The sequence below is a fragment of the Triplophysa rosa genome, linkage group LG21, assembly GCF_024868665.1.
Source record: "Triplophysa rosa linkage group LG21, Trosa_1v2, whole genome shotgun sequence".
NCBI lineage: Eukaryota > Metazoa > Chordata > Actinopteri > Cypriniformes > Nemacheilidae > Triplophysa > Triplophysa rosa.
In genome coordinates, this window is record NC_079910.1 from 8,372,483 (window position 1) to 8,388,051 (window position 15,569).

At 38.3% G+C, this 15,569-nt stretch overlaps 1 protein-coding gene across 1 annotated transcript; it reads right to left on the reverse strand.

Moving 5' to 3' along the window:
* Positions 1-817: 817 nt before the first annotated feature.
* Positions 818-14,239, reverse strand: rnd1b (Rho family GTPase 1b). The gene is made up of 5 exons (XM_057319924.1): positions 13,988-14,239; positions 13,460-13,547; positions 4,276-4,385; positions 3,496-3,630; positions 818-3,401 (listed from the first exon to the last, which is right to left on the reverse strand). The coding sequence occupies exons 1-5, from the start codon at positions 14,105-14,107 to the stop codon at positions 3,156-3,158; spliced, it is 699 nt and encodes a 232-aa protein (XP_057175907.1). The 5' UTR covers positions 14,108-14,239; the 3' UTR covers positions 818-3,155.
* Positions 14,240-15,569: the final 1,330 nt, after the last annotated feature.

The following is a 15,569-nucleotide window of genomic DNA, read 5'->3' on the forward strand; positions in this document are numbered from 1 at the left end:
TTTGGTTGCATATTGCACTGCATAAATAATTTCATTTTAGATTGCAAATAATAGTTTAGTCTTTAAAACCGAAATGCATTTATTTGAGATACAAATGTTTTTTGATTCAGTTTTATTGCATTACTCTAAAAACAAGACTTAATTGTGTAAATTCCCTTCTGAAATAAATGCATTTTGTTTTAACCACATTAAGATATTTCTACATGAAATTAAGACAAAAATAATAAAAAATTATAGTGAAACGTCTGTAAATATCCCACTGGTAATCAAATATCCCACACCCCCACAAGCAGATCTTTAATCTAATGTTCTACGTTGTTAGAAAAGCCTTAAGAGATGTTGTTTACCATGTTTAATAATGATAACCCAGTTATAAATGTGCCAGGTAAGTAACACTTCTTTGTCTTGCAAGTAATGCAACTGCAGCATGTCGAACTCTCCTGGCGGCTGGGTCGGGGTCTCCACCTCAGCCACATGTCTCCTGGCAGCGTTCCTCCATCGGACAGTGTAACAGCTTGTGCCTCACACTCCTCCCAGATGTTGTGTCTTGACACAGATGTGCACCACAGCTTCTTAACCAAAGAATCTATCAGTCTGTGAATAAGAATGGAGATGTCTTGTTTGCATGTTCTTTTCTTTCATCAGCCGATGTGACAGCCTACTTGGCGTGCACAGGTAGGATGAGGGGTTGCTAAGGGCTGTCATTTCTCTGACGGGTTTATTTAAACTAGTAATTTAAAGGGAAAATTATTTTCTGTTTTCTGATCAAGTCTTTGATTAGTACAACATCTAAAACAAACCAGCACTCAGTCATGTGTGCCACACAAAGGCAAGCTTTATTACTGCAAAGACAAAGAAAGGAGAGGGTCAATAATTCCAAAAAATAATGTTCGGAAACAAAACTGTGTACAACACAAACATAAGTCACCTCAAATGATGAATCAAAATAAATAAGACCAAGCTAGTTTACATCAAGCACATCTTTGTCAATCCACGACATGAACAAATATTAATATCATGACATTCTTTAACATGTCTTACAAAGATTACAAAACAGGATCTGTACAACTGAGGAACTACAGTACATGCTTGAAGTTTAATTGTACGCTATGATGTGCAAAGGCAGTGTAATGACTCAATGTCAGAGTGATTTATCTATGTTGAATCATCTGGGCTGCTCCGGTTACCCAGAGCCTTTTATAAAACACGTTTGCAAGTAAATCAGCAGCTACAATGTCTTGTCCCATGACATGTTTACGCACTGTCCATCAACCCCCCCGCCCCCCCCCCAAAAAAAACTGCAGTTACAAGACAATGCAAAGGAAATGGGGTTGCGGTCACAGTTGTGGAGTCTGTAAACAGCCACTGGAGCAAAGAAATCACACCGGCAGCCCACTTCCATCATTGCTGATTTGACATGACAAGAAAAATATTGATTTGTGTACAGAAACAAGATAAAATGACAAACTAGGAACAGTTGGAATTTAAAAATGGCAAAAATATATTTTATTAATCAGGGCCAGCCTGTTCCATTTTGTTCCAAAAGATGCATTTTCGTGACCTCACAGATAAACCCCTAAAGCTGTTCAATTTATTAAAAAGGTCCCGCCTGAATCCCTTCCAAGTCCATCTGTCTTTAATGCATTCACCCCCCATACGTTTATGAACAAAACACAAATGGTACTCCAGTAGTTGGTTTTATCTCCCATCCGATTGAATTTGACCCAAAGATGTTATTTAATTGCTCTATCAAAAGCTCAACAGAATCACAATATTGGCTTTTTTTGCAGCAGCGGTGATGTATTTCCACATATATACTGTACGTATGTCCACAAAGCAGTAGCACGGATTAATAGCAGGCTTTTTATTTTTACTTATTGCCACTTCACATACTTTGAATTATGAGAACCATAATTATTGCTTTGTGGTGTAAAGCAGACTTCAAATTCAGCACTCTGCACAAAAAACCATGAAGCTTAAAGTATTTTCCCGGTCGAACGTTTATATATTGGACTGTCAACAAATATTTCAGTAAGTACCGCTGCGAAGGAGGTCAATACATGAGCATCGATATAGAGATGTAAAAATTGAGGTTCTACTTTAGAATGCTACGTTAGATGTCACACGGATGCATGACAAACTAAACAAATCTGCTGGTCTGATCACACTTCAGGCGATTTGATGATAGCAAATATCAACATAGTGCTACACTATTATCATTTTCGAGAATAAAATAACATTAATCATGCCAAATTCGATCCGATCGAATCCTTGCAGAACTACACCGCTGCACAGATTCGTGGTTGCCTACACTACAGCAGCAGGAGTCGTGGAGACACATCATCACCGTAATGGTCCTCACAACCCGCCAAACGCTAGATAGTTAATGCTTCTAAAAATAGAAGCTTGTATATTTCAGTATTTCACTAGAGGGAACGATGGAAATTGACTTTGGTAGCATTATAAAGAGTCTTTTTCACAAATATTTTTGTCCCTTGTTTTAGACTATCCCACCACTCATTTTCAGATAAAGGTAGTGGCCCACAACAGCAGTCAGCTCCCAAAAACAAAAAATGACATATTACTTCCTGCACAGCAGCCAATGAAACCTAGCATGACAATGCTAAATACGAGTCAGTGTTCAATGCATCCTTCCTTCTCAACACGACCTGGGCCGCATGCACTGCTCCACAACACCTGGAGCGATTCCCTCATCTATAGTCTCTAGTGCATACTGTATTTAAAACATTTCATTTTGAATCTCACGTTAGAGAGGTCATATTTATACACTTTACGTTTACATTGTACGAAACGTTATTGGAACCTTTTTTAAACATTTGTTTTCTATTTACTAAGTTGAATCATTCCGAGCTTCAACTGGCACAATAACACTGGTGCAACAGCAAGGAGTGAAAAGATGACAGCTGATGATCGAACCTCATTTGAGAAAGCAGGATACTGAAAAAACAGGTATGCACTGTTGAAGAACTCAGGACAAGGAGGACAGCAGAGTGTCCACTTGTTCTGATTGGTGTTTCTTTGGGGGGTGAGGAAGGATCCCACACTTCGATCATGTGGCAATCGGAACCCACCCCCCTTCCCCAGACCAAAGCGCAGGGAATGGTGTAGCTTTTTGGGGGAGCCGAAATCTCCACTCACATTACGGAGCAACTCTTAGCTTTCTCCTTCTTGAAGGTGGAGGAGAGGAGCTCGGACTTGCTGGGTAGGTGGAGCAGGCGTTTGGACAGCCGGCGGGTGGGGCTGGGTTTGGCCAGCGGTTGGAGTTTGTTGATGCAGGCCAGCGCTGCTGTACGAAACACGCTGTGGATGCTTTTCTCAGAAGTGAAGGCTGAACATTCAAGATAAGCCTCTGCGCCCAATTGTTTGGCCATGGCAGAGCCCTACGATCGGAGAAGATGCAAAAACATTTTGAGTGCCTAAAATAGCTAATTAAAGTGCCGTAGGCATCGGTTGACATGAACAGAAAGTCGGTACCTGCTCATGAGTGATGGGTGTTTGTTTCTGATTGGACAGCTCCATCAGTGTGCAGACATCTGTGCGAAGGTCTGTCTTACAGCCGATGAGGAGTATACGAGTACTGGGGCAGAAATCAAGGATCTCAGTCCTCCACTGCAAACAGTCAATAGGTTCCATCGTAAAATAGAAATCATGTTAAAGCTGTAATAAAATTGCATTTTCCTGCAAAATCGTACCTGACATGATTTCAACTTACAAATCAATACAATAATCTTACCATTGTGAATCTTACCATTGTGAATCAGGGTGAAGTATGCGATGTTTCGATCAATGATTTTTTATTTGATGTACTTGCTCAATAATGGATTCATTTGTAACCAGATAAAAACATGAATTGCAGCAGTACACTATATGCAGAGCACGTTAAAGTGATAGTTCACCCAAAAATGAAAATTCTGTCATCATTTCTTGTCATTTCAAACCTGAATGACTTTCTTTCTTCCGCAGAACACAAAAGAAGATATTTCAAAGAAAGTTGTTAGCCAAACAGCACTAGCCCCCATTCACTTCTATTGTATGGACACAAAACCAATGCAAGTGAATGGGGGCCAGTTAACAACAATCTTCAAAATATCTTCCTTTGTGTTCTGCGGAAGAAATAAAGTCATACAGGTTTGAAATGACAAGAGGGTGAGTAAATGAATGAACTATCACTTTAAATCTGTAATGTAGATGAACTAAATTCAATTTAAGGATTAGGGTTGTGATTTGATTTTTAATGGTAATCTATCGTATTACCTTCTTAAGTCCACTGTCAAAGATATCTGGACGGCTGATGTCAAAACAGAGAAGCACTGCATCAGAGTCACTGTAGCACAGGGGCCTTACATTATCATAGTATGGAGATCCTGAAACAAGAGAGGAAAGTATTAATGATGGGGTTCATGTGCAATATAACCAGTTGACTGTGAACATAATCTCCTACTAATCAGAATCAGAATCAGAAAGAGCTTTATTGCCAAGTATGTTTGCACATACAAGGAATTTGTTTTGGTGACAGGAGCATCCAATACACAGAAACAGCAACAACAGTACACAGAGACCATAACACAATAGAATACAGTACACAATGATTTAAATAAGGGCCTATGGGTATAAAAAATTAAGAAATACAATACAGATAAAGATATAGAGAGTGTAAAGCTATGTATGTATGTAAATATGTACAAGTAAAAAATAAGAATAGACTATTGTAGTACAAGGTATGTGCTATATACAGCAGAATGAATGAAATATAATTTACAGAAAAAGTTGTATAAAAATCTGACATCACTATGGCATATTTGTTTGTAGGGCAATAACTGTTATTTTCTCATGCTCAAAAGTACTCAAGTATTTTCACTTTAGTCTCTTTAGGTCAGAGTTCCAGAATGTACAGTATACATCAGCACACTGTAAAAAATGACACTGCTATTTACTTAAAAAATTAAGGTAACAGTATTACACAAAATATTTTTAAGTACTTTAAAGCATATTTTTAACGCAATATTCCACGAATAAATCAAGTAAAATTACCTAAAATATTTAAGCACGTCACATGATAAACTTTAAAAAATCAAGAAGAAATACTAATTTGAGCATTGGAGATAACTTCTTGATCTTTTTTAACTTCAGGTTAACATTTATTATTGTTTATAACATATATGATGTACAAGTAAGCTGAGAGTTGACTCAGTACTGACATTAGCAGCATTACTGTTCACTGTGTGAAAAAACAAACAGCTTGAGCTCTCCCACAACCTAAGCACAAGCACCACTCTTCTGAAAGATGGTAACCACAAAACTCAGAAATACAAACAGAATATCTTAAAGACAACTGAACAATAAACACTATCAAGTCTTTCATTTTATTCTAAAGCACATAAAATAGCACTTTTCCACAAAAATGACTCTCCTAATGCTGTCGCAAGCAGAGCATGCTGGGAACTCTAAATTCACTGCTCAGTTATGGAAATTAACTTAAATAATTCATGTAGTTCCACTACAAAATAATTAAATAAAGATCCTTTATACAATTTTAAGTGGGTTGAACATGATAAAATTAAGTTGAATTCACTCAATTATTTGTGCATTTAGAATTCCAAGATATTTTTATAATTTTAACTTAAATTTTGGTTAAAAAAAACAAGAACACAATTGTATTAAGTCAAGTTTACTAAATTAATTTCATGAAATCTACTACCACACAGAATCATTTTTTACAGTGCAGTCAAAGACGAGAGGTAGACTTTCCCCGTTCCACACTTCATTTCAAGTCCGATCACCTCATATCCTCACATCCTGTTAAAACCTTCTTCCTCTCACTGCTCACCCTATTGGCATTTTAAAGGAGAAGAAAACGACAATTGAGCTCTAAATCCTCATTGATCTCTCCATCTCATGCTCTCCTTGCATTTATTCGGTAGATTATGCAACTGGAGAGATAGGGCTGGGGTAGGCAGTTCTTCCCATCTCGCTTAGAATGCTTAAGTAAGCCGCCCACCCCCCGTGCTCCCTCTACACGTATGCAATACCTCTATTCCCCCTGTTTCCACAGCAACAGCCTTGGAGTACACCATCTGCAAAGCGCCGTCCTCCTACCCTGCTATAAAGGCGTCCCTTAACTGCCTATCAATCATTTGATACAGAGAAGTACCCACCCACTTGGTTCCATAGAGCTGGGGTGCTGTAAACAGCCTTATATGCCCAAGTGAAGCCAAGTCTGGATGAATTCTGCCTCTTTCTAATGAGAACTTCACATGTAAAAGATTTCACTTAAAGCTAAAGGGGTGTTTGCATGAGTCAGTGAATCAATGCCCTATCTTAACCGGGCATTCTCAGTTGCAAAATGAATTGCTGTTGACTATTTTTATCAATTTGGCAGATTATTTTATGCAAAGCATCTCATTCAGGGTACATGTTTTATGTATTCCTATGACTGTGCCATTGGTTACAGAGTTACACAAAGTCACAAAACACAGTTAGGCCAGTGATGGGCTTGTGTTTAAAAAATAAACAAACAATATATTGACCTCCATGGTCAATATATTGTCTTTTGCCTCTTCAGTGCTTTATGCTTAATAGTGTAATGACTTAAAGGGACAGTTCACCCAAAAATTTAAATTCTGTCATCATTTACTCACCATCAGAACAACGTGAGGGTGAGTAAAGGATGACAGAATTGTAATTTTTGGGTGAACTGTCCCTTTAAATACAGTTTAAACACTGTTTTTATGTGCTTGCTAAATATTTGATTTTGAAAAAGTTACGAATTGCAGTTTAAAAAAACATTTGAAATTGTTAATGAATTGACAACACTAGTACTAGTAAACACTAACACTCTCTGTTTTCCTACACTTTTGTTTTTTGTTATTCAAAATAAAATATAAGAAAAATTTTGACTGGTAAGATTATTTTATTTTTTTATTGCAAAAGATATTGCAAATACATGTCAATAATTGGTGAAAATATTATAATATGATTTTTTTTACATTTTGTTGATTTAATGGCAAATAAAACTCAGGTTAAAAGGACAACAGGGCAGGAATCGCTCTGAAAGCCACACTGCATACCTGCACCCTGACACACAGATTATTTCCTCTATCTCCTCTCTCTCCTACCAGAATGGGAAGTCACGGACACACCGGCTTGGGCGTGAGGCTGCATTCAACTGCTACTGATCTAAATGCAGCAATCGATGAAGATGTACACCAGGGGGACTGAGAAGCAATTTCAATTATACTTGACAAATGACACATCCCAGCCTCCAGAGAAAAAGACAGCAAGGCTAATACTGAGGTCTCACCTCTAAAGACCAAACCTACCAAAGAAAACACAGTGTACTGATTATGTTATTGTATAGGCACACAGTGAAGGAGGGGTGATGACTATAGTTTTGCCAGTTGGCAGTTCTTTGCATGAATTTGATAACATCCACTGTCTTTTTGAGCCATTTTTACACTGCAAATGTAGCAAAGAACTTTAAAACAGTAATATTTTAAATATAAAAAATTATAATACAGAAATATAAAATGCACTAGGGCTGCAACAACTAATCGATAAAATCGATAATAATCGATAATGAAATTCGTTGTCAACGAATTTCATTATCGATTAGTTGGTCTGTGACGTCACTTGCGAGCTGCGCAGTTACAAATCAAGCGCGTCTTCTTCCCTTTTAACCTTTTAGATGTGTCCCTCCGTGCAGCATGAGCTGCGCAGTTTTAAATGCAGACGTGGTTCTCCGTGGATGCGTCTCTTCGTGCAGCGCGAGATGCGCAGTTTGAAAGTCACACGTGTCTCTCCGTGGATGCGTCTCTCCGTGCGGCACAAGTTGCGCAGTTTGAAAGTCAGACGTGTCTCTCGGTGCATGCGTCTCTCCTTGCAGCGCGAGGAGTACTTTTTACTGTACTTCACTACATTTGAATGACAAATATCTCACTTTTCATGGCACAAAAAAATGATTTCCTTGGCCGACCCTCCCCTCGCTCCCACGTTTGGGAGAGACTATTGTCAGTTGCTTCTAATATGACACACCTGAATCAACTCACCAGGTGTGTTAATTATGGAGACATTCACAACATTTTGGAAGAAGGCTAATGAGTTCAGTTGTGTATACTTTTCCCATATCTGATTTACTTATTATAAGCAAAAGACGTAATTACATTTTATCCGATTAATCGAGAAAAAAAATCGTCCAACTAATCAATTATCAAAATAATCGTTAGTTGCAGCCCTAAAATGCACAAAAAGAAATGTTACTGTTAAATATGAAATATTATCAAAATAGGAAATACTGTATATGCTCTGTCATGGCAATAAACAAAGTTTTTCCAAAGAAATAAAAATTCTGTAATAATTTATTCACCCTCATGTCATTGAAAATCTGTATATGACTGTAAAACACTAAAGACAATGTTTTGAGAAATGTCCCAGTTATTTTTTGTACATACAAGTCAATGGGGGCCTGTGTTGTTTGGTTACCAACATTCTTCAAAATATCTTCTTTTGTGTTCTGCAGATGTGTTCTCAATGACATGAGGGTGAGTAAATGATAAAAGAATATTTGGGTGATCTATCCCTTTAAGGGTGCTCTGCTGCTTCATATACCCTTACACAGAACCTACGCAGCATCAGTACTGCTTTGGTAGGGTCTGAGAGCAGGCATAATATAGTCTAGCTTTTAGTCTTTACACAGAATTCCAAGTCTTGAGTTAACAGACGGAAGAGTTGAGATGCATGAAATCAAAGGTGGAAAAAGAGCAGTGGACCGCTGCCACAAACACACTAAATGTTTTTTGTGTGTAGATGCCATGCCTGAAGCAAACCAGCTAGGTTGAAAAGTGGGCCAGCGTGTGCATGTGATTGATACGAGATGGTCTTTCTGTTGGGCACAGAGAGAGTCTTCTGAAAAGAACAGATGGAGGTGGAGTGGGCTGCTTTTGTGTGTCATACAGACAAAAGCCATGGTTCATTGCAGCGCATTCCATCTGCTGAAGCCCTTCAGCAAATTCATGAAGAAACCTATGGGTGTTCACCATCGAATCCAAAATATGGAACATAATGTTTTATCTGTCATGGAAGTGAGCCGATGATGTATAACTTGCATGTATGCATGTTACCAGTCACACTGGGTGCCTTAGGAGAGCAGCTAATATTTATTGCATTTGCAACATAATGCAAATCTTATCCTGCGTAAAGTTTTCAAAATGACAAATGTTTAAAAAATGCAGTCAAACTGACTGTCCCGTTTCAAGTGATCACGTACATGATAAAAAAAAAAGTTAAACCAAAAAGTACTGAAAAGATGCTAGAAAGGTGAAAATGTTTCTGCTCCACTAAAACGGTGGTTTCACATCACTACACATTCGAAGACAGTTGAGATGACTTAGGGCGGTTTCACATTAGCACTTTTGGTGCGCACCCGGGGTCGATTAATGTTGGTTCGGTTCGTTTGGATGATGTGAATGCTGTCTTCCAAACCCGGGTGCGCACCCGCAAACTGTACCCGAGTCCACTTAAAAAGGGAGGTCTGGGGTGCGGTTCATGTGAACTCCAGTACGGTTCGCTACTGATATGAATGCAATTGTACTAAATCGCAGGAAATGAACCTTAATGTGTGCTTGTGTGTGTGTTTCACTCACTTTTCGTGAGCTGAGCGTGACTGATGCGCTCCAAGCAGAGAGCTGTATATGTGATTTCTGTTCGCCTTCAGCATTCTTAAGAGCATTTGCAGTACATTCATAAGACAGACGAAAGTGCTGTTATGTACTGAAACTCTGAAAACAAAACTAGCGGTTCAAAAACATGAATGTATAAAAGTGAAGTGAGCAATGTTATGCATTTTGCATATTTTGTTCGGACCAGGCAATCGAACTAAATGTGAAACCAACCTTAGTGACAAAGGGCATTTTCCAAACGGCATTTATGCGCCCTTGAAGGGCCCTTCGCGAAGGGGACGCCATTTGTAGGGGCGTTCCAAACGAAAGTGAACACCAGAATCGCTTCGCGAAGGGCCCTGAGTTCCGTTTGTGATCCCGTGATCTTGGATTATGAGTTCTCGCGACGCATCTTGAAGCAAATATGGTACAGGATTTTGACGGTACCTGCAAATGTAAGTAGTACAATAATTTAGTTTGTATTTGTTTTACACTATTTTTGTCAGTGATAAATATGATTTAAGATGGTTAAAATATAGTATAAAGATAATTTAGTGTATAGGAAAGTTAAAAATAGCTACTTGTTTATAGGTTTCCTTTATGAATACCAAGTGGAGTGAACAAACAAGATGAAATAAGACATAATTACACAATATTTAACGAGAAGTATTAAAAATGTTGTTTTTTTTCAGAGTGCACGTGTGGCGTTGTCAAGGTAACATTTGGCCAGTCATTCCCTTTGTGAAGGGAGTTCCAAACACATACACGGGAGACAGTAGGCATTACTACACCCTTCGAAGAGTTCACTTCAAGGGCTCAGCCCTTCAAAGGGAGTAGGGCATAGGGATGCTCACTTCCGTTTGTAAAATGCCCATAGTCTGAATGTGACAGTGATAACTGGTCCTGTCAATAAAAAAATCTGCAATCTGCGTTGGGAAAAAGATCCTTAATGATCATTTAAGTGTGAATAACACAGTATCATTCAGAAAATTAGATGGTATCATCAAGTTTAGCACAGATGCAAAAAGCTGACTTGGTTAAATATCAACACCACATTCTCCTCAAATCGGTGGGAATTGCTCCACACTGCCAGGCTCGTGTAGATGCGAGCGGGGGGCTGAGAGAGGTCAACGTTCACAAAGGAGCCAGAAGAAAGTGAAAGCCCCTGTTCTTCATCCCATTAGAGATTATGGGAACAAAACCTGGAGAATTCTCCATGGCACCCCCACCCCCATTCCACTACAATCCCATAGATGCAGAGATTCCTTCCCCCTTTCATTGAGAGGCTGGCCATGACCCCTCAGGGAATACCCCCTTAAAAGGGCCCAAAGTAGAGCTGCAGTGGCATTTCCTCATTGTCGCTTGTCATCAACTGCCAATGGTCACCAGAGAGCTCATTAATCTATTGGCTGTTTTAATGTGCTAATGGAGCATTATTTCACGCGCATCACCTCACGCTCATCCCATACTGATGCAGCGGAATTTATATTTGCAGAAATGCACATCCATCAGCATAATAGCAAATGCAGCCTCATCCAAGCTAATAGCTCAATGCACATTAAACATAGCCTCCATATTAGGAATACAGCGGCCATCTTCTAAGAGCCCACGGCAGTTCCTGATGAAGTGAGAGGATTGATTTTCACCTGTAAATTCTGAGCTCTAAAGAAAGCAGTTCAGAAGCCCAATGATATGTTCATTTCAGTCAATGGGAAGAAACGAAGACTAATAAGAAGTCTATTTCAAACATGGAGCAGAGCAGAGCTACAGGGCAAAAGTAATAGGAATAAATGGAAAATTCTACAACCCACCACAGCTTTGTTTATTTTTACATTCATGCATTTGACAGGCACTTTTATCCAGCTCATTCTGTTCCCTGTGATCGAACCCATGACCTTTCTGTTGCTATCACAATAAGCTACAGGAAAACTGTTTAAATGATTTAAAACTGATGAAGTTGTCACAGTCAAAAAAAAAATATTTTAAAAGGTTCCATACTAAAGTAAAAGTCAATTATTTTTAATTAAATTAAAGTGATGGTCCACCCCAAAATGAGAATTCTGTCATTTATTCAACCTTATCTGATCCACATTTTTTGGGACTTTTTCTTCTGTGGAACACAAAAGAAGAGTATCCAAAATTAAAAATTAACGATAATTTTAAGGAAACGCAGAATTCAAATTCAACTTTTAATCTTTTAAGTCATGAATTTGGCTTTGATCATATAGAAATAACTCAACATGTACTGACAAGAATTTGAAAATTTTCCCCAAATTTTTAAATTGTAACAAAATATTAAAGGGATAGTAAAAATCTGTCATCATTTACTCACCCTTAGATTGTTCCAATTTCTTTGTTCTGCTGAACACAAAGGAGGATATTTGGAAGAATGTCGGTAACCAAACAGGTCTCATCCCCTATTGACTCTCATAGTATTACTATGGCAGTAAATGGGGATGAGATCTGTTCGGTTTCTGACATTCTTCCAAATATCTTCCTTTGTGCTTACCAGAACAAAGAAATGTATACAGGTTTGGAACAATCTAAGGGTGAGTTAATGATGACGGAATGTTCATTTCTGGGTTTACTACCCCATTTAATACTGTATCACAAGGTAACAATTCAATATAATATTGTGTTACATTTACATTTACAAATAACATTTAATTGTGCCTAAACTATAGACAAACCCAAATAAATGTATATCAAAAGCATTTGGCTTTACTAAATATTTGACTTGTTCAAATACCGACAAATTTTAAAGCAAGCAACCAGTAGGACATGAATACGGTTGAGTTTCCACAGTACCAGCAATGATTAACGGCTTAAACTGGATGAAACTGTGCATCACCCTCTCGTTCCCATACGAACCCTCACTCATCCCCTTAAACTGCACTCTGCCTCTTAGCTGGCTTGTCTCCAAGCAGAGTAATCAGATCAAAGAGCGCAAACATAGGGCTATGGCATCTTAACGATACATATTTCATTCAGCGTTTTAATATCTATAAAGAATCCCAGCCTTATTGCCTCTCCCCCACAACGTCTGTCGATCACACTTCTACAACAGACAAATAGATGATTCAGCGAGTCGCACGTTACTGGGTGCTAATTATGATCCTGACGTTGAACTGCATTTAGCACACATCCAAAAACAGATGATCATGTCTCTCATTTACTGGAGAAGCTGATGTGAGACGAGCAGACAGACACAGCATGTTGTAATCAGGTCAATAGCTACAACAGGAAACCGTGGGGAGATGTGAACTGCCTCATTGACCATGCAGTCTCATTAGAATTTACTGACTTCATAAGGAAACTAATTGAAAGACATGCATACTTCTTGAAAATCGAACTCTTGACTTTGCCATTGATTGCAAGTATCTTTCTTTAGCAGCCGAGATACAATGAAGTTATAACTTTGTGATGCTAATACAGCCTGGGTGTCTACTTGAATACAAATCTCTAATCGTATACTCCACATTAATGCAAATAGTATAATATTGAAAACAGCCACTTTTTAATTGCAATACATGAAGACTAGGGGAACAACACTCAGCATTCTCTTCACATCACACTAGCTCACTTCAAAGGGCATTTTAGTACACCAGTCCAGCACAGACTAACGTATTTTAATGTCATTTTTATATGCCGTACAGTACAGTACTTACAGTATTTAGATTTCATGTCAAGACTCACACTATTTAGGAGTCTGCTTGCATAACAAATAAATGATACTTGTGCTAAAAAAAATGTAGCCATTTGCTCTTGAATCATTTTAATCTTACCTGACGTGTCCCATAAACTCAGTTCAACGCGCTGATCGTCTAGCTCGAGACAGGCCGTGTAGTTCTCAAACACTGTGGGCACATACGTCTGTGGATGCAACATGTAAACAGTGATCAACATGTATGATGCTGCACGAAAGATGCTTACATATAACATTTTAAAATTCACATGGAAAAACAAATAATAATACTAACAAATTGCATTCACGGTTGCTTCACTAAATAATTACATAAAATGATTAAACGCGTATAACATCTGATTCTGATAACATAATGAATAACATAATTTGTTAGACATATCCCGTTACCCAGCAATGTAAGAATAAACCAAAAAGTATAACTATTGGGATAATAAAGATTTGGATGTGAAGAAACTGTCGTTAAAATTAATTCCTGGCAAATAACCTCGAAAGCACGCCTTTTGCATAAAACTGTTAAATTACGGTGGAAATCACTAACGTTACAAATCGTATTAACTCAAATGCATAGGCTATTTCTATCAATTAAAGGCTGAAATCGTCTACTGACCTCTGGATAACAATCCTTTGCCAGAACCTGTAACATCGCAGTTTTCCCGCATTGAACATCCCCAACCAGCACCAGTTTACATCTGACAACCAGTGGCTGTGCATTTCTTCGTTCTTTCATGATTTTCGATATATACTAACTAACCGAAACACACAAAAAAACGTAAAGACAAAATAAAACACGAAGATGCGCGAATGCAATGTCTACCTAACTACGCAACACTCCACAATCCGCCAACAGTGGATGTGACTGAACTGTAGACTGCGGAGTTATATTTGCCTCACAGCAGCCAATCAGCGTGCAAAAAGCTCGTGACGTCTCACATCCCACTCTCTATCCTGAAGCGTATTTCCCCGACGTCTCAACCTTTTGGGAAACTTTTGATTCATCCTGATCTAATGAAAAATGCCTTAAAATTCCAGTGGAATGATAATATTTCTCACAAAAGGGATCATTTTCCCACAAAGGGGTCATTTTCCGATGACGCAAGACTTTTTGAATAAAATTAATAATATAGCCTATGAAAACAGCTTTTTATAATATTATACTCATGTTTGTATTACCTCTCAAGCGTATGTTTATATCTAGAGGTCTACCTCGTGCAGACTAAGTTATGTTGCTTTCCAGCTATTACATATTTTGGTATCTTGTCTTCACAGTAATTATGTAAATTGTTTTAGTCATTAATATAGGCTAGCCACAGACAAGAGGACAATATTTCATTTCTATCCCTTGTCTTAACAACTTTACTTTAAGCTTTAACGATCCTTCAGTAGCAATTAACTTCACATAGAAATACTTTATTTATCAAGATAATAACAACCCCAGGTGTATCCGCATGTTTAACTTTTTTATTTTCCACACAGTCTAATATTTTACTGGAAAGTTTTCCGCATGACCTCTCATAAAAATCCCCTTGACTCAAACTGTATAACATTCGTTGTTTACACGATTTGCTGACGTGATTATTACTCTTTGATCCCTGTCTGTGTTTGTTTTGGACACACTGAAGTTTCGTTATTGATGGTTGCGAGGACACAAGTTTATTGGCCTGATGGGGCAGTCCAGCATATCTTCCCAGAGGGAGTCTCAGAAGGCTACAGTGGTCTGTAAGATCAGATACACACAGACTCTGACACCTTCAAGGTTGTCTTTGTATGTTAACCACCTCTAAGAATACAGGCTGGGAAAAATAGACCTTAAGTAAACATTTCCCACCTTCCTGCCCCACTTACAAATTCAATTATTCCTCATACAGAAGTTCTCAAGCACATTCATTTTGCCGAGCATATCTGAAGCAGGATTTATCGCAGTCATAATGGATTGCTTGTTTATATGTTCTCATGAGACACATCGATCTTAACCAGCAAATATCCCTTAGAATACAATCTGTATGGTTGAATCCTCTGTCTGGGAAGATATTTTTATCATGCTGTACGAAGCAGTTAGTGATGTTATGGATGAGGAGTCTTGTATCTGCTGCAAGGGTGGAGACCCCATGAAGTATGTATGAGAGAAGAATTCCCTTGCTGTAAGAGCAGGGCATAAAGCGCAGGGAAGCAGGTGGAGCTGAATAAACAAC